The sequence below is a fragment of the Pteronotus mesoamericanus genome, unplaced genomic scaffold, assembly GCF_021234165.1.
Source record: "Pteronotus mesoamericanus isolate MK-2021 breed Mesoamerican mustached bat unplaced genomic scaffold, CSHL_Meso_final scaffold_167, whole genome shotgun sequence".
Taxonomy (NCBI): domain Eukaryota; kingdom Metazoa; phylum Chordata; class Mammalia; order Chiroptera; family Mormoopidae; genus Pteronotus; species Pteronotus mesoamericanus.
In genome coordinates, this window is record NW_026555308.1 from 8555939 (window position 1) to 8576501 (window position 20563).

General features: G+C 47.7%; 1 protein-coding gene across 1 annotated transcript in view; it reads right to left on the reverse strand.

Moving 5' to 3' along the window:
* Positions 1 to 1938: 1938 nt before the first annotated feature.
* TEKT5 (tektin 5) overlaps positions 1939 to 20563 on the reverse strand; it is a 33099-nt gene continuing 14474 nt past the window's right edge. The window contains exons 6-7 of the mRNA XM_054589230.1: positions 4816 to 4970; positions 1939 to 2155 (exon numbers count right to left, since the gene is read on the reverse strand). Coding sequence (XP_054445205.1) covers positions 1939 to 2155; positions 4816 to 4970 — 372 coding nt within the window. The remainder of the gene's footprint in view (positions 2156 to 4815; positions 4971 to 20563) is intronic.

Here is a 20563-nt window from a genome sequence, read left to right on the forward strand (position 1 = left end):
CTGCATGTTTTAAAAATTCTTGCAGTACACCGGTTGAAAATCTCTGATCTAAAAGACTGAGTGAATAATAATAAAGTTGGTTCTTGGTCATGGCAACAATTGAGGAGGTGTTATTTGCTACTCCAGGTGTGGTCCGTGAGCTGTCAGCTTCATCTAGGAGCTTGATTCAGAATCTGAGGCTCCACCTCAGACCCAGTGACTGCATTTCGACAAGGTCTGCAGGTGATTCTCACATGCACAACAAACGTTGGGGAGCACTGATGTGAATAACAAAGTTTGAGAAACACTGACCTCAGAAAAAAAGTCAAACCTATTTGTCATTCATTACCTGGCCTCATGACCCTTCACGATGATTCACACGGCTCTCCAAAAGCTTCTCCATCTAGCTCCCTGCCTTTATCCACGCTGTTGCTCTCTCCAGAAACCCCACCCGCTTCTGCCTCAATCTCCTCATCACTCAAGAGTCAGCTGCAGTGGGACTGCTGTCTTCTCCTATTTAATTCAGGTGAATTTCACATAATATAAAATAAACCGCTTAAAGCGAACAATTCAATGGTGCTATGCAAACACCTCTATCTAGTCCCAAAACATTTTCTCTACTACAAAATTAAACTTTGTACCCACTAATGTACCCCATCATTTCCCATGCTTCTCTCCCTGGCAACCATCAACCTGCTATGTCTATGGATTTGCCTATTATGGACATTTCATATAAACGGAATCATACAATATGTGACCTTTTCTGTCTGGCTTCTTTCACTTGGCATCATGTATTCAAGGCTCATCTGTGTTGTAGCATGGATCAGCACTTCATATCTTTTTATGGCTGAATAATATTCCATTGCATGGCTAGACTACATCTTGTTTTCCCATTTACCCACTGATTGACATTTGGGTTGCTTCTACCTTTTGACTATTGCGATTATTGCTACTATGAGCATTTGTGTGCTAGGTTTTTTTTTCTTTGTTTTCAATACTCTTGGTTATGTACCCAGGAGTGGAATTTCTGGGTCACATAGTAATTCTACATTTAATTTTTTTAAAGATTTTATTTATTTATTTTTAGAGAGAGGGGAAGGGAGGGAGAGAGAGATGGAGAGAAATATCGATGTATGAGAGATACCTCGATCGGTTGCCTCTTGCACAACTCCAACCGCCAGGGATCTGGCCTGCAACCCAGGCATGTGCCTTGACTGGGACTCAAACCAATAACCTTCTGGTTCACAGGCCAGGGCACTCAATCCACTGAGCCACGCCAGCCAGGGCTACATTTAACTTTTTGAAGCAATGCCAATTCTTCATGGAGCTTTCTTTTAACCCTTATCTGCCTCCTCTTGCCATATCCACGGAATTGACTTTGCCTCCTTCTTCTCCCATATCAATCTCTAAAACACCTCATCTAGCAATACTGGGTTTCAAACTCAGGACTTTTGACTCCAAATCCTATTTTTTTGCACTGCCCCACACAGCTGACAGTCACTTCCCCCTTGGGCTGACCTCATTGTATAGATGAGGATGCTTAGGTTGGAAGCTTGTTCAAGGCACACTGCTCCTAAGTGACAGGTAGGCTCTGGACTCTGAGCTCCAATGTCCAATCTCTGGCCACCACAGTCTGTCTATACTGTGCTCCTTAATGGACAAACAGGTTTTACAAAATGTGACCTCTTCTATTCCCAGGGTTGCCGACAACCTCACAATGCTCTGCCCTAGGGGTCATGGTCTGTCTCCCCAGGATCTACCAGGAATCCAAGTTCTACAGCAAGGAACGAATGCCAGGATCTTCAGTTTGGGAACATTTATATTGGAGATATATATTTTCCATGATAGGAGGAAGGAGAGAAAAACAACACTTTTTTTGGTCTTGTTTGCCTTTTCAAATTTTATGCTGTGTAAGGAGCCAGTGTGGAGCAGGGACCCAGGGCCGCTTGCAGCACCAGCTCACGTGTAGCCCACCAGGCGCGGGGTGCTGGGGAAGGTCTTGCGCATGCTCATGCACTTCTCCTTGTCGATGCAGAGAGTGTTGGCCTTGATGGCCAGGTCGTGCTCCAGCCGGCACTTGGTCATTACCAGCAGCTGCAGCATGTCCTGTGTCTCCCGCAGCCTCAGTTTGAGGGTCTGCAATGTGTCGTCAATGGCGCACACCTCGTTCACGAGCCTGGGGCGAGAGCAGAAAATAAGGCACCGTTCACTCAGTTGTTCAACACAGGTGCACCTACTATGTGCCAGGAACTGCACCAGGCTCTGAGAGACTGTTGTAAACCTGGTGGGCAAGGCTCAGCCATCAAGCGTGGACAGGCAGAGAAGTAAACGCATGACAGAGCTACCAAGGGTAATAAGCAGAGAGGGAGAAACAAACAGGATGTTTAGGAAAATAATCTGGCTGCTGCTCAATAAGTTAAATGCAGACTTACCACGACCCAGCAATTCTACTCCTGGGTATCTCCCCATGAGAACTGAAAACAGACACTCTACAAATACTTGTACACGGATGTTCATAGCAGCACTAATACAAGAGTCAAAAGGTGGAAACAACCCAAAAATCTATCAACCCAAAAATCTATCAACAAATGAATGAATAAAAGGTGGTCTACCCATACAATGGAATATTAATCAGCCATAAAAATGAATGAAGTACAATACATGTGACAACACAGATGGACCTTAAAGACACTATGCTCAGTGAAAGGAACTAGTCATATTTTGCATCTCGATTTACATGAAATATCCAGAATAAGCAAATCCATAGAGTCAGAAAGTAAATTAGTGGTTGCCAAGGGATGGAGGGAGGAGAATAGGGAGTGACTACTAACGGGCCCCATCTGTGGAGGGACAGGACAATGACACTGTGCTCAGGACTGAAGGACATGCTGCTGGAAGGACTTGAGCTGCTATCAGGGTGAGCTGCACCATGGCAAACCTGAGCTGGAGAGGCCACAGAAGCAGCTGAGACACCCTTCTCTCCCGGGGGATCTCTAGCCCAGCACTGTCCAACAGAACTTCCTGCAGTGACGGAAATGTTCTGTTCTGCACTATCCAATACAGTAGCCTGTTGCCCTGACTACTGACCACCTGAAATGTGTTTGTGTGAATAAGGAACTGGATTTAAAATTCTGTTTTGTTTTAATTAACTTAAATTCTCTCATTTAAATGGGTATTCATCCTGGGGATTGGGCATGGATGGGATGTGAGCAATTAGGGAGGGTCAAAGGAGAGGGAACACCTGTAGGAGGAGAGGGGCAATGAACAAAGGCCCAGAGGTGGTGATGGAGGGAATGTGGGGCAAAGAAGATAATGCACAGATGGGGCGATTCAGCTGCTGGAGAAGGCAGACAACCTGAGTCTCATTATCTGCTGAGTTCCCAGCACATCGTACACACACACATTCATACACATATACAAACCACATATACATACACAGATAAATGCACGCAGCACGCACATACATACATATATATAGTGCACACAAACACAGACACACAGATACACAGACACAGCAGACACACATACACACACACTGTCTGGGGCTCCTGAGCCAAACATACCCCATTCATGCTCCCTATCCGCCCCTCTCGGTGACACAGCTGGTAGATAAAGAGGCAGGGAGCATGTCCAAGAGCAGTAGGTCCTCCAGGACAACATCTGGGCACTCCCCGACAGCCCTGGTCTGTGTAAGCTGCCTGGGGTGGACAAACGGGCTATTAGAGCCCTCTGCCCCAGGAGGAGCTGGAGCCCAGCCACAGCGACTAATCGGCATGAAGTGGGTGGAGGAAGGATCAGGAGATTCTCCCCCAACCCCTCACCCAGGATCTGTACCCCTTCCAGCCCAGCAGGGTGGGACCCTGGCCACACTGCACCCACTTCCAGGGTGAAAACCTTCCAAGCCAGCAGGTGGCTGAAGAGCAGGTAGCCAGGCCTTCACATTCAAGGCCAGGGGTCGCTTTCCCGGCCCACCCCCACGACACACAACACCCAGATTTGGTTTCCTGGGTGATTTTCTCCGACAGTAGTGAGCTGTGTGAACATCATCGCAGGGAACCACCAGCATTTTCTCTCAGAGCATTTTTCTTCCCTCTCTTTAGTGCAGCTCTCTTCTTCCCATCTCAGCTCAGGAGGGCAGCAAGCCACTGAGGTGTGGGGGGATTTGTTACACAGCAATAGAGAACTAATGCGGTCCCCCACCATGAAGGGAACCGAGCAGCCAGGTTACACAGCACATCATGGGAAAATACCCGCCGTGTGTGAAGTTCCTGCTTTGCCGGGCCTCCATCTCTCCCAAGCTCCTACACCAGGCTCACAAACTCTGCTTCTGGGCCTGCCTGAGCTTTTCACCCCTTCTGCTGTGAGGAGGCCCTTTATCCACAGAAGTAGGCCTTCCTTAGCTAAGCAGGAAGCTCTTCCAATGGCTCACAGGTGAGAACGTGACAAAGACAGACATGGAGAATGAGTGAGGTGTGAGCTGGGCCTCTCTTTCATGGGAGCCTGGACAGAGGAAGGGTAAAACCACCATGGGCTAAAGGCCACATCTCTGGCCTGGGAGGGTGCCTCTCCTTAGCTTTCAGGGGATAGCTGGGGGGTTCCCAGAACACAGTGGGGCTATAAAACCTCCCTTGGTTTACGCAGGTGAGGCAGGCTTCAGTGCAGAGGGTCGGGCCTTCCCTGTGATGGGAGGTTATCTAGGGGGCCCTCACTACTCCAGACCCCTGTCCAGTGCCCTGTTGAGTTGTGAGACTGGATGTCCTGATTGGCGGAGAATCCCTTTTCGGGACCCAGGTTTCCTGGGAGCTACCCTTCTTCCTTCCAGCCTCCATCACTCACTTGAACTGTGGGATGTCCCTGCACAGCTCCACGTTGGGGCGCTGGGTCCTGCACTCCAGCCGTGTCTGCGCCACCTTCAGCGGGCACTCCTTGGCCATGATGGACCTTTCCAGCAGCAGAATGGTGTTCTCCACCTGAAAGATCTCCTGCAGTGTCTGCAGGGAACATGCTGGGAGTTATGGAGGGAGCATGGGGTCAACTCATTCAGCATCCACTCGGGTGCTTAAATAACTTCTTCCCCAACCTGAGGAGCAGGGACCTCGCTCTTCCGAAGTCAATCTTGGGAAAGTCGCTTCAGCACCTCTCATCACCCAGGCCACTGTGAATGCTGGGGAGGGGCGGGTACTAAGGTTGGCTTTGTTTCCTATCTCCAATGTCCACCGGAGTTATCCTGCCAATGTTCATTGGGAGGGGAGTTTTTAAGATTAACATGGATAACTCAAAAATAATAGCTAACTTCTAAATCTACTTTAATCTGCATTAATCTAGGGTGTTCTATATCATAATCCAGAGTTCACCTTCCTAACAACTAGGTCAGTAAATAAACTAGAAAGAAAAAATAAATAAAAAGAAGGAAGAAGTGAAAGGCAGCAGGGGGAAAGATTCAAGGTTTTCTATTTAACTATTGAAATATTTTCCTCAACATAATACCCATTATGCCCTGCAAATAACCAAAGTACAGCTCCCAGGAAGGAACAGGAGAGCCAGCTGGGGACTGGAAACATTCTTTATCTTGTTCCAGGCGAGGTTTTCCAGGTGTAAACATAGGCAAAAAACAAATAAAAACAAAAAACAAAAAAAATCTAACGTCAAGATTTTCTTACACTTTAAGATTGGTATACCTTAATATAAATAAAACTAAAATCAGAAAAAAGTTAATGACAAGAAAAGACTGGCAAAATGTTGATACTCGAGTTGCTTGGGTACATGTAGGTCTTTTATATGAGTCCCTATACTTCTGTGTTTTAAAATTTTCCAAAATAACAGAATGAGAGGGTGAATAAAGAATGCAGCACAGTCATTACCAGAAGGAACCTGATCTTACACTTCCCTAACCTTAAGCACCGCCAGAACTGAGAATACTAATTGGATGTCACTTTGCTAGGACTGAAACACCCCGCCCCCTCCCGCCGTCACCAGCATCCCCGGGTCTGTGAGCAGTACTCATTTCCACGCTCCTCTGCTAGGACAAGGCTCTTTGCGGGTGGACTGTGCCAACACCCCTCCCAGACTTGGCAGGGCCCACTGGTGGGCTTACATGAACTTTGTTCCTGACAAGCCTCGAAGTGGGTGCCCCCAACATCCTTCCCTCAGCTGTTTGCTTGCCTATCACCCTCATTGGCATTAAGCTTCGAGAGGTCAGGGGCTTGGCTTTGTCCCACTAATACTGTATTCTGAGCTCCAGGAAGTGTTCGGTGCAGTTTGGGCATTCCTAGTACAATACAAGATGCCTAGTTAAATGTGAATTTCAGGTCGACGACAAAGCATTTTTTGGTATAGGTCTCAATTACTTCGTGATCTGAAATTCAAGTTTAACTGGACATTCTGCATTTTTATTTGCTAAATGTGGCAACTCTACTCATAGTAGGAGCTCAATAAACATTGAATGAATGAATGAATCACAGTTGGATTTGCAAGTCCAGATTTTTAACTAGCTCCCCAATGGTCTCTATGCATGCTAAGGTTTGGAAACTGCATGGCTTAAAATTGATATGGTCCTGTCTATCTCAGATTTTGATATCGAAAAACTGCTTACACATGAATATGCCAGTGCTCCCGAATGGCGAGGGGACTACAAGTATAAGACATAATCCCTGCCTTTAGTCCGATCATGTTGTGTTTCCCTTCTTCGTGAGCTATGAAATAGTCACAAATCATAACAGGTTCTAGGATGACTATTTTAGCTGGGTTGCACTCATATTCTATGGGCACCAAGAAATTGCTTAAAAGACATTTTTCCAAAGAAATTAAGTCCTGGCTTTCCTATTAGCTTAAGAAAAAAAGCCTAGAAAGAGAGCATTTTGCTACCTCATAAAGACAAAAGGATGCCCATTCCATACTGGGTTGAGACATGGGTGGCAGAGTTATAGGAGGGCAGGACCTCTGCTCTGCATCCTTCAGAGACCCTCAAGGAAGAAGGCCGGTCCCCTCACTGAGTCCTCAGTGAGCTACACAGAACCAGAGCAATGCTGACCACCCACAGATAAACACTATCCTATAAAAACATTCTGGTCAAGCACGTGAGCTGGCACGTAAACACTCCAATGGGGATCACCTCTCTTAGAAGCGCTGGAGAATTTCTTCACACACCTGCCCTTTGGAAGGAGAGCATGTCAAAGGCATGCGAAGCTCAGAAAGCACCACCCAGTCTAGTACAGAAGAAAATCAAGCCTTCTGTAAATGACGAATGCTTGTTAGGACCCCACTGCCCAGTGTGGAAAACAGCCCCTCACTCTACCGTCGAGATATCCCTAGTTGGGGTTGGGGAGGGCCATTGCTGAGGGGCGGGAGGGGGACATTCCCGTTTAGCTGATTTAGCTGCCAGCGTTCCCTTACCCTGCCCCAGCCCAAGCCCACAGAAAGCAGCTGCCAGGAAGGGTTGCTGCTTAGGGGAACCTTCAGATGCCACAGCCAGTGCCCTGAGGCTGCCCTTATCTTGGTTTCTTTTGTTCACTCTCTCCGCACCCTTGGCTCCCAGCCCAGCCTCACCAGGGTCTGCAACTAACTTTACAAAAGGCGTGTCTCTTCAGTCTAGGGGAAAAAGTGACAGTCATTCATGTGCTCAGTCATTCCTTTCATCCACGCACTCACTAATTTATGGATTCATCGATTCTCTCATTGACTCACTGAGGACCTTAATGTTAAGTGCCCAGCACTACTCTAGGCAGTGGACACAGCAGTGAGCAGGACAGACAGAAAACCCTGTCCCGTGGAGCTTACATTCTAGTGTAAGTGCATTCATTTGCACCTTTATGCAGCAAACATTCATTCTCTACCAACAAGCGCTGACCATGGTTTTAACAGTGCTTTCTTTAGCGTCATAGAAGTTCAAATTCCTTCCATCTCTGTTTAAAACATGTATTGGATGCCTTTACTGTGCAGGACATTGTTGGGGGTCATGGCCACAAATGAGGTGTCCAACACATGTTTATTTCAGTTCTCCAGGAACTCCCGTGTGAGCACAGCGAAGGGGCAGGGACACAGCAGCACGGTGAATGGGAGCTCCCGGAGAACTGAGTTTATCAAGTATTTTCAAACCTGCTGAATACATGCAGCGGGAACTCCAGCGTGGTGCCAGTCTCGAGTACCGCCTCTCCAACACGTGCTCATCTCCCTTGATCCGCAAAGGGAATCAAGAGGTTTCTGCAAACACCACCATCCAGCTTCATTCTAACACGTTTGCTTTATTGTATGTATCATTCTATTTAGGGCAAGTGCTGTGGGTTTTCCATTTATAGAAGTGAGATAAATACATTTTGAATAAACATATTTTAAGTGATTTGATTTAAACAGGAATACAAAGGAAGTAACAGCCCAGGTGGCACATGGACCTGGCAAAATTGGAAATGTGGCCCAGGAGTGACTGAATTTGGGAAACCCCATATCGCATCGTGTCTCCCAAGTACTTCAGGTACTTAGATACAGCACGTGAGAAAATCACCGTGAAGTCCCTGGCCTCCCATCTCCTTCCTAGGGCTGGCATCTGGCGGCGTGCATGTGTGTGCGGGGGCGTGGGGGGCTGGAACCAACTGTTGCTTTGTTCTCCGTGCCACCACCCCCTATACCCCAGTGGCATTTCTTGAGCAGACCTGCCTGTGGATTTTCCAGAACAGTAGGGGTTTCCCGGAATTGGCTGCTCTAGAACCAATCAATGACTCACATCCAAAGCAAATCTGTCCAGGTGGGTATGTACTTTGCCAAAAATGTTCCCTACAACCCAGGGGTGTCCAACCTTTTGGCATCTCCAGGACACAACTGGAAAAAGAAGAGTCGTTTGGAACCACACATTAAATACATTGCATCACATAATCACAACAAAATCTCATAATGTTTTAAATAAATGTATGATTTTCTGTTGGGCCACATTCATAGTCATGCTGGGCTGCAGGTTGGACACCCCTGCTAACCTCTTGTCTAGGCTCTGTCACTCACGGCCAGGGTCCTCTTCATTAGAAGGGAGGAAAAAGCCATGCACACACTGTTCTGGGGGCAGCCACAGCCACCCAACCCAGGCCTGCCAGACAGTGTGCCTCCAGAAGCCCCAGGTGTGATGACTCAGCCTCCAGAATTTGAGGAATGCAACCCCCAAGGGCCAGGAGGCAGAGGCAAAGTGGGCTGACTTTCATTCAGCAGCAGGGGCTGAACAGAGCAGAAAGTCAAGGCCATTTGCCATCTACTAGCTGGGGCAGGGGGATTCCCGTCCAAGCCTCAGAAGGAAGCTAAGGATTTGCTTGGTGCAAACACAGGCACCAAGTGCCAGCCTGGCCCACTGAGCTCTGAGCTCCAGGTCATCCTGGTACCTGGACCTCAAACTCCCTGATGTTCCCTGGGAGAACAGGCCCGAATCTCAAAGGGTGACCCACGTAGCCCAGGACATTTACGCTTGGGTACATACTGGAGGGTATCCTCACCAAGGGCCACTGGGAACTGTAATTTTTAATTGACCAAACAGTAGGTATTCAGTGAACATTTGTTTCCTGGGTGTTTAGTTAAAACAAAAGTACAGATGTTGACGTTAGACTGCCTGCATCTATCCAAACCCCAGATCCAGCACATCCAAGCTGGGTGACCGTAGGCAAGTGTCCAGGCTCCCTGAGCCTTTCCAGCAGAACAGTGAAATGGGGATCATAATCATTATTCCCACTCCACAGAGTGCAGATTAGGCAGTTAGCCCCAGGCTGAGAGAAGCAGCTCTTTGAAACCTTAGTGAGTGTACAAAGCCCTTCGCCGCTGGGACACAGCTGGAGAGACGCAGGCACTTCTTTGCAGTTACACACAGAGCAATGGTGCAGCGCAAGTTTCTCCCACAAACACACCCCGGAAACTGCCACAAGAAAAATCAAATGCTCCCTCTCGTACCTTCCCTTGACCAAATAGAGTGATCCTTCTATCCTTCCTCCCTCCCTCCCCCTGAGTTCTAAATGGCTGCCCTGAGCCCCAGAAACCCCCCCTCTCCTTGTTCCCCAGGGAGGAACCTTTCTGTTCCCACAAAGCCAAAGAACTGAAGGGAAAGAAGCTGCTTGGCGCAGGGCTCAGCCTGGCTCACTGGAGTGGCTGGGCGGGGCCACTGGGGGATTGGCCCAGGGGGTCACCCCATGGGAGGAGTCTCTGCAGCCTTGGCAAGCGGGAACTCAGTTAGGGAGGAGGTGGGGGGAGGGGAGTTCCCACCTCACTTCACTCCCCAGGCCTTTTATCTCTGAGCTCTGCCTGCCGCAGGCTGCCTGTCAGTCAGGGCTGCAAGACCGGGGCTGGAGAGCCCTAAGCCTCTCACCTGGGGCGGAGGACAGGGGAGGAGAGGGGAGCAGTTCACTTCAGCTGTCTTGAGCCCCTCTACAGTCATACAGCTCTAGGTTCAAATTCCAGCTCCCGCTCTTCTCTGCTGAGTGACCTTGAACATGCCTCTTAACTTCCCTGTGCCTCTTGCAATCGTGAACTAACCATCTACTGAGCCGCTTCATTCAGTGGCCGCTTCTACTGAGCTCAGCATTGCATGGGGCACTTGTTCCCTTGTCTGTAAACTGGTATAATCATAAATAACTCACCCACAGAGATGCTCCGAGGATTAAATGAGATAATGTGTGTAAAGTGCTTAGTCTAGCGTCTGGCATAGGCCATGGGACCGTCCTGCATCCTACGCCAACACCTATCCTATGATGTTTAGTCTGTTAGATTTTTCCTTTGGGATCACTGGGGTTTTTTTTTTTAAATTTCTTCCTCTTCTTTTTTTTCTTTCTTTCTTTTTTTTCAGTAAGACAATAGGAAACTCAGATTCATTTGATGGAATTTGTATTTGCAGGCAACTTAAACTCCTTCAGCCCTCCAGTCCACAGCACGGGCTTAACCTCCATCAACCCACTAATTTGGGTATAAGGGGCCAAGGCAGGGGTCTCTTATGCAATGGAGGAGGAACATTCTCTGTATAGTAGCCACCTCCTCCCCCCAACCAAAGTTCCTTTAGTTATCCAGTGCCCCTCTAGGCAGATTCCCAGACCCAGGGGCCTCCACACAGGGTACTTTGGAGGTAGAAGCCCTGGCCAGGAAGTCAGGAGACCAGGGTTCCCGTCCAAGCCCTAACACAAACCAGCTGTGGAACTCACAGCCCCACTCAAAGTTCTAGGCTGTGCAGCATCCCAATTTCCTTATCCAGAAAATGGCGGCTCAAGGCCTGTACTTCCTCTCTGGCTGAGGTGCCATAAGTGCTCCTGGAAGAGGTTAAATTCTCTATACCTGCTCCAATCCACCATCTATCTCGCTCGCATGCCTAGGGCCACATCCTCAGAGATCAGCTTGAGACTTGCCAGCTACAGGTACGGCCATGTGCATGTATGTACGCGCGTGTGCATCTTCAAGTCAGCCTAATGCAGATGCCTGGAGTCCAAATACACAACTTTCCAGAGAATCATGAAGATCTGCTACACAGTGGACAAAATTTTCTGTAAAGGTCTGGGCAGTAGATATTTTAGGCTTTATGAGCCATGTGGTCTCACAAATTACTCAATTTGGCCAATGTAGTGCAAAAGCAGCCATAGACAATACATAAATGTATGGAGAAGGGATGCCTGTGTTCCAATAAAACTTTATTTACCAAAACAGGTAGAAGGTGTTATTTGTCTGTGGGGCCAGCAGTTTGAGAGCCCTGCTCTAGCCCATCAAAGGAAGTCCTACTGCCTTTGAGCAGCCCATTGCAAACAAGGCTGCACCAAGGTACCCAAAGTGCGGCCCAGGACCGGTATCGCAGGACTCTGAGCCCTTGTTAGACATGCAGAATCTCAGGCCCTGCTCCAGCTGGACCTATCAACAAAACCTGCATTGTAACAAGTTGAAAATGGCGATCATATGCACGTTAAAGCTTTATGGCAGAGAGGGAATAGTCTGGTTTGTATTTTAGGGCTGATCTCTCTCTGGCTGTCATTTGGAGAATGGACAGAGGGGACAGAGGCAGAGGGCAGGAGGTCAGTGAAAACTGAGAGGCAGAAGGGCCCACACCAAAGCATGGTAGACAGACACAGAGGAACAAGGTCATAGGCGTACACAACAGGCAAAATGGGGAACATGAATAACAGATGGAGTGTGCCAAGTCAGGAGAGGTCAGATTTCAGCTGGCCCAGCCCCTAGGTCAGGAGGAGCCTCCTAGAAAAAAAGGGTTGGGAGCCTCTGGTCTGTGTTGAAATGCCAGCACCACACTGCAGATCTGGCATGTGGCCTTGGCAAATCAACAGACCTCTTCAAGCCTCAGTTTCCCCATCTGTGTAAGGGAAATAATAGTCTCTACCTCAGAGGGTCACTATAAGGATTGATTTAGGTACCTGTGTTTAGCACTGTGGCCAGCACACAGAGATCTAGGTTTGTCAACCTCAGTACTGAACTATCCATCCATCCATCCACCCATCCACATGTCCATCTATCTTTCTGTTTACTACCTTTTCTCTTTCCTTCCCTCCTTCCTTCCCTTCTCCCTCCCTCCCTCCCTCCCTCCCTCCCTCCCTTCCTTCCTTCCTTCCTTCCTTCCTTCCTTCCTTCCTCCCTCCCTCCCTCACTTCTTCCCTCCCTCCCTCCCTCTCTCCCTTTCTCTCTTGCTCTCTCTCTCTTTCTGTCTTATCAAACTTTAATGCCAGGAGATCAGGGCTTCTCACCCTTGGCACTATTGACATTTTGGGCCAGATAATTCTCTGTTGTGGGCGCTGTCCTGTGCATTGTAGGATGTTTTAGGAGCATCCCAGGACTCTATACAATAGATGCTAGTAATACCCCAGCAATAATGTCTCTAGACATTGCCAAATGTCCCCTGGGGTAAAAAATTGTCCTGTTTGAGAACCACTGAGCTGGATATTACCTATATATTGTCATTATTAGGCTGCACTGGTGAGAGTTGGGGAGGTGTTCACATTAACCTACAGCATGAACTCTGAAGCAAGACACCTAGGTTCAAATCCGAGCTTTGCCATTTACTAGCTGGGGCAGGGGGAGGTAATGCTTGAGGCAAATCACTTGTCCTTGGTTTCCTCATCCATAAAATGGGGTTAATAATGACTTCTTCTTAATAGGGTTGTAGGAGGGAAAGATGAGTTAACAAAAGAAAAGCACTTAGAACTTTGGCTGTATTTGGTAAGGTTAATATGTCTTCTGTGGTTATGAGAAATTTATCTCTTCTTTCTCTTTCCACTTGCAGAGGATGCAAACTAGACCATGACCATCCACCTCAGCCCTTGTTGGAATGAGCTGAGGGCAAACCCCAGCCCCCAGTGTGGGGAAAGAGTGAGGTCTGCACTGGGAATGGTCTCTGGCCACTTCTGGGGTGTGAAAGGCAATTGCCAGGTCTGCCTCAGATGAAACCAAGCTCGGCTCAGCAGAAAAGTGCCCCAATATTCCTGGCTGGACTAGAAATCCACCCAAAAAAAGCCTTTGAAAGGGGGATGTGTTTGGCTGGGTTGTTTGCCATGTAAAACGATCTGCTGCGTCTTGTCTTGTGACAGCCGAGAAAGTCTCTACGGCCAGGAAATTATTTTTGATGTGGAAGGAAAAAATGGATTTAGCAGTTCTAGTCAGTTTTTGGTTTCTGGATGCCTTGTGCAACCTTGCAAATTTATTGTTTTCCAAATTGCATGAAGCCAAAGAGTTTCCAAGGAGATGCCTGGCTCAGGGCAGCTTCCCCAGCTCAGGAAGCAAGAAGGCAGCTTGGAAATCCTTTTTCTGGTCAAATGGTGGAAGATTTTCAAATGCCACCAAGCCCAAGAGCAAGGAGATCAGGGAAGAGAGGACTGCTCCTGGAGGGACCTCACCTAAAATTCCAGAGGGGAAGGCTCCAGAGCAGGGTGTCCCAAATTCAGCACTCTTGACTTTCTGGGCCACACCTTTTTGGGGAGCTATCCTGTGCCTTCTGTTTAGCAGCTTCCCCAGCCTCTACCCACTATCTGTTAGTAGCAAATTGCCCACCTCCTTACCACCACTACCATCACTGAGTTGTGACAACCAAAATGTCTCAGACATTGCCAAATGCTACTGAGCAGTAAATTCACCCTGGGTGAGAACTACCCCTCTGGAGGACAGCTGTTGCATAAACCCTGCTCACAACTGTTTCTGTCCAGAGCTGCCTCGAGACAATGCCAGGATAATGCAGATCTCAGCTGCTGAGAGGCCATCTGGGGTCAGGGGTCCTGCAAGTCCTGGATGGTGTTGGAAATGGGTGGGGTCTCCGTGCTAGATTAGAGATGACTTACCTCTCTCTGAGTATGAGTCTATGAAAACTCATGGTAATTCACTATCAGGCCTTGGAAGGTCTCCTTCTTAACACATTACAATTTTTAATTGTGCATCTACTTATTTTTTAAAACCAGTCTCCATCGCTAGAACATAAGCCCCTTTGGGCACAGACTCTCACCCCATTTGTACTGTGTCCCAGTACCTACCTCAGAGCCTAGCACACAGGATGTACTAAGTTAATGCCTGCTTCAGGGAGGGAGGGAGGACATTAACAAGCATCTATTGCATGCCTACACCTGGACGACACACCTGGGGCACTGGTTAAAAGTCTTATGGCTGGGCCCCAGAGTTTCTGATTCAGAAGGTCTCAGATGGGGCCCGAGAATTTGCATTTCTAACAAGTTCCCACGTGACACTGCTGCTGATCCGAGGACCACACAGCTTGAGAACCATTGGTTTGTACTCTGAACTTCTGGCCCTCACTCCTGGCTGGGGAGAGTTTGAAGGCTGGATACCCAGACCACACCCCAACCAATGAAATCAGAATCCTACAGATAGGACGAATCTGGGTGACTGCAGTGTGCAGCCAGGCTTCAGACCTGCCCAGCTTTACCTTCTCATGCAATCCTCACAGCTGGTAGGAACATTCCTTTCTTATAGACTAAGAAACTGAGATCCAGATCTTTCCCAAGACCCCTTAGCTGTGCCAAAACTCAACCCCAGCCCTTTGATTATAGACACCACGATCTTTCAGTCACTTTGCTTGTCCCTGCCCTTCAGCAGATCATAAATCAGACCATGAGCTTTTTACCATCTTTAGAGCTCATGTTCATTGAGCACTTACAAGGTGACTGTGGCTGCTGCCCTTATTCTGACAATAAATATTTGCCTATCATTATTACTCTAAATTGAAACAGAGAGGAACTGAGGCACAGAGATGGGGCAACATCACCTTGGTCAGGTAACCAGAAAGTGGCAGAGCCAGAATTAAACTCAGCCGTCTGCACGGCACTGTGGGGCTCATGTACGGGGGATGGAGAATATCGAGATGGAAGGGGAACCTGGACCGGGATTCTGCAAGCACATGTGGAAGCCAGGAGTGTGGGCAAGGCTGGGCAGCAGGTCCCACACAGACAAGCAGCGTAAAACCCAAGGGTGGACAAGTCACAACTTGGAAGAAGTCAGGAGACTGCTGGGACATACCTATACCCAGGAGATGCCCAGGCAACCCTCTGTCTCGTCCAGGCTGCATCTCACATTCTCCTTGTCTCAGCAGTAACCAATGCCAAAGATTGCCCTGCCCAGGGCATCCAGTCAAAGCATATGATTGGCTAATACCAACTGTAGAGTTCAGTGGGAAGAGGGAAGTAATAGCTTCCTTGAGTATCAGTGGCATTCACAAAATGAGCTCAAACAGCTTCATTTGTACCATTCTTCCACCCCTACCTATGCCATGCTAGCCCTTGTTCATTCTCCCCAAGCCCTCCTGTCTGGTCCCTCCAACGTACTGCGTTTGTTGGCTACCTTCCCAGCTCTGGGCTTTGCTCTATTTCTCTGATTCCAGCAGCTCCTCTCCCATTTGGCACAATGTTGCTCTGGACAGATACTAGTGATGCACTCCCTGAGCTCTCCTGGACCCGCTCATGCCCAGTGTCCAAGGAATACACCGCGCGGGCGCAATGATGACACCTCAGCCTTATGTGATACTGGAGAGCCTCTGATTCCTCTTGGTGCTCAGATGAGCCTCAGGCTAAGAGACCTGCTACACATGGCCCTGAGGATTTTCCTGAGAGTTAACTTGCCAGATCCACCACATATTACCTATATACTTATGTAATATTTTTCTTCAAATCAACTCCTTTTTGGCCTTTGACAAATGTATTTGAGATGGAACGTTTATATGGAAGTGGAAAGCTAGTATCCCTTGCCTTTAACAGAGAGTCTGATAACAATAGAGAAAATGGAAAAAAGAAGTTAATTCTAACTAGGTTCTGTTGTCTTTCAAAGCTTCAGAGCCTGCCTGAGGCTTGTTGCCTTGCTTTTAGAAAAGCAAATCTCAAATAAAAGAGAGAGGTTACCGACAAACTGGATCAATCAACCTCACTCCTGGACACTCTCAGGAGGAAAACTTCTGAAGCGAACGTTCTTACCAAGATGCAGTGGTATTTAAGGCCCGGCCACTGGCCTTCCTCCCAGACTGCCCCAGGGGCACGGGGGCTCCTCTTCTCCTGGGCTGAGCCACTTTTAGAAATGAGCCAGTCAGTAGCTTGGCTGTGGCACCGGTGCTGGACGGCACCCTGCTGCTTACCAAGCACAAAAGCATTTCCCACTCCGACCACGGGTTCCAGGCCTCCTAGGACAGAGGTGCTGGCAGCGGGCTCTGGGGCCCTTGATGACAGGCCAGCCGCGGGCCCTCACCCTTGAGACACCGCCATCCTGCCCTGTCGTTGCCTCCCAAGGAAGGGGTGGTTCTGCTGGTGTTAATGACCACTTGGAATCCAAAACCCCAAAGAAACTTCAGCGTGAGAGCAAAGCGTTTTAAAGTTAAAACTCAGCCCCTCTGTGTTCTGTTAAACTCTTTCCATACCCGGCCGTCGTCACACATGAGCTCTCCCGCACTACCTCTGATGCACAGAGCAGACCGTGCCCATGCACACGCCTGCTGGAACCAGGCGAATGATGTGAATGAGTGAAGGGGGCCATCATCGTCGTGGGGAGACTGAGGCAAATTAGAGCCCAGGCCCTGTCCAAAGAGAAGCAGTGGCTGCTCAACTTCTTCCTACTGCTCCTCTGGAGAAGAATAGGCTCAGGGTTGCTAGAGCTACCAATTTTCCAAGAGATTCTGGAAATCTGTACGCAAATATCCATAGGAGCTGCAAGCTGGAAACAACCCTAATGTCCACCGGCAGGTGAATGGGTACACAAATGGTGGTATATGGACACTGCACATAATAGGGTATATCCATACAATACATACTCCACAGCAACAAGAAGGAATAAACCAGGAATCTCAATTATGCTGAGTGAAAGACGCCAAATTAAAAAAAAAAAAAGTGCATAGGATATTTTTCCCTTTACATAAAACTCTAGAAAATGCAAACTAAGCTATAGTGACAGCAGGCCAGGGGCTATGGGGGGTTGGATGTAGGACAGCAGTGATGGTTAACAACCGGGCACAAGGAAACCTTGCATTTGTTTATTGCCTTGAGTGAGGTGGTGACCTCATGACAAAAAACGCCAAAACTCCTCAAACTGTACACTTGAAGTACATGCATCAATTTTATGTATCAAGTAGAAATAAAGCTGTTAAGAGAAAAATGTGAAGAACCAAATAACACGTGGACTACTCATGTTTATCCTCTGGTTTAAACCACTCTGTCAGCATTCACTTGGAATTCACTGTGTACCATGCATTTGGTGAGGCACTGCAGTTGCACAGGTGAGTGGCGCTGAGAAATTCTCATGACCGGCCTGGCCACAGGGAAGATGGTGACCCGCAGACATGGGCAGGCATTACCCACAGAGAGCCTGTTGCCTGCACTCTCCATCCAAACTCTCAAGGATTTCTGAAGGATCTAAAGTAATTGAACTTTTTTCCTCTGTGAATCCAGTTGGACTACTCAAGGATCGAATGCCCTCTTAACTAGCTGCCACCTAATCAGTTGGCAACATTGAAAGGAAACAGAGTGAACAGAGACCACAGCAAAAATCCAGGGAAGAGGTAATGAAGGCCCAGGTCACAGGGATACAGAGGCAGGAGTGGGAAGTGATGACACTCGGAGAGTAGAAGCCATCATATTTGCTGATGGAGTGGATGTAGGGTGGGAGGTAGAGAGGCATCTAAATGGACTCCAAGGTTTGGGATTGGGCACCTGGAAGGTGAAGCCCTTGGGATCCCCTGGAAGCACCTGGAAGTCATTGCCACCAACTGAGACAAGAGAGCTCCAAGTGGAGCAGGTGGGAGGGTGAAAGCTGGCTCCTCCTGTTTGCCTCTGACCACAAGAAAGCCCACAGCACATGTGGGGCGAGCTGTCAGGAAGAAGCAGAGAATTCTATCTTATCTGATACTCTGACAACCTGATCAAGGCTGTGCCCCTGGCTTATCCAGATCCCCCAGCTAATAACGTCATTTGCTCCAACCACATTAAAAATCAGGATGAAAAAATGAGATCTGACTCAAGGGCATACATTGCAGAGGGGCGGAAGGAACCCCAGGGGGCATCTGCATCTGCACAAATTGGGCACCATCTGTGTGATGGAGTAAGCTGGTCTGATCCCCTCCACGCTGGAGGAGTGAGTAGGCTTGGCTTCGAAGCTTGGAAGCAAAATGGAATTAGAGAAAATATGATCAGAATTCCATGACCCAGGCTTGCCTTTTGGGAGGATTTGGTTCTCCTAATATTCTGTATCTGGAAGAGAGGAAGAAAGAGGGAGGGAGAGAATGGAAGGAGAGAGCTGCTTGTCCAGATGTTTGTCAAAGCCAAAGCACTCTACAATCTATACTCTGGCTACCTCCTACCACCCATTTCAAAATGCAGGCCCTCAGGCCCAAACCCAGACCCACTCAATCAGAATCTGCATTTTGATGAAATCCCAGGTGGTACTCATAATTACTGCACACATGGTAATATTTGTGACACACAGGCCTACGCTGCTGTTTTCTAAGTGTCAGTATTTCACTGACCATCCTTATCATTTTTGCCATATCCCCTCACACTACATGTAACATGATTAACAATGTTTTCTTCAATTCATTTAAAAAGCCTTAAATGTGTTATTTAAAAATGGAACTTTATAGCACTATCATCAGTGGAAAATGAGCATCGTTTGCCACAACTGGAAATCACCATAAAAATGTATGAAAGAAGATGAAAGTAAAAACCATGTTATTTCAAATCTGTCTGGATACTGTCACCTACCCAAAGTTCTTAGCCTGAGACCCACACTTGCTGTTTAAAAGGGAGATCAGCTAGTCTTAAAGAGGTGAGGGAGGCATTCTAGCATCTGATCAAGACCTTCCTCTTGAGATCACCACAAGGACTAAAAAAGGATTAAAGGAAGAATAACTTTCTTACTGTGTGATTCAATGATATCAATGCTGCATTCACATAACACACCTGCTATCATTTCCCCTACAACTTTAGAACAAGAGTTGTTCTATTGCAGTGTCCCTACCCCTATACCTCCTTCCCATAAGTCCTTGCCTCTTTTCCCCACATTTAGAGTCCTCCTTAAAAGGCACATTCAGCTCAGTAACTGGATGCAAGTGGGGACTGATGATTCTCTGGAGATTCCTCAGGACCCTGGCTTTCAGGAGGGATCATTTCTCAAAGGCAGCCTCCCCACGTGGTGGTCATCAACCGCTTCAGCCCAGAGAAGTCACCAGCCTCTCTTCCAGCAGGGGTCAATATGACCAAGAGATACCACAAACCCCCAAAGTACAAGGACAAAGTGCAAGGACAAAGTACAAGGACAAGGACCCAGGACAAGTTATAAGGTTTGGGCTGTGACCTTGGGGATTGAACCCTAGGATTATGGTGAATAGCTAAGGTTGCCTATGAATCCTCAAGCCACTGATGGTTTCAATGATGTCTGCAGGTAACGCCAAGTAGACCTGGCCTTTCAAAGTGGATTCCCATGAGCACTGTGGGCAGTAATGTAATTGCTTTGACACACAGGTGAGGGTGGGGGCCTAGAATTTCCAGAAATGTTTCTTGCCAAGGAAAATCATGCTAAGCTCAATAATTAACAGTTAAAATTTTAAAGGGAGCATTTCAAATCCTCCAACTGAAGCAAACTGTTGAAAGATAAAATCGTTGGTTGATATGAGGACATTTTCTCATTGCTTTTTTTTTTTTTTTTTTTTTTTTTGCGAGAGAAAGGGAAACATTGATGTGAGAGAGAAACATTGATCAGTTGCCTCACATACATACCCTGACCAGGGATGGAACCCACAAGCTAGGTATGTGCCCTGACCAGGAGTTGAACCCACAACTTTGGCACATTGGGATGATGCTCTAGCCAGCTGAGCTACCCTGCCAGAGCTATATAATGAGTATCAATAAAAATCCACATGGTTGCAAAAACTCTCTGATCAGCAGTGATTTAGGTTGTTAGTAATAATTCAAACCTTCTCCAGAGAAATTTGGAAAGGGAAAAGGTTTTGCTCCCTACCTCCACCCAAAAGATTTTTCTTTCCATTGATAATAACATTAAGATTTGTTACCTTTTTATTGAGCGTTTACCATGTGCCAAGTACTGTTCTACAAGTTCCACAGAGATCCACTCATTAATCCTCACAACAATGTCATCAAGTAGGAATTCTTAC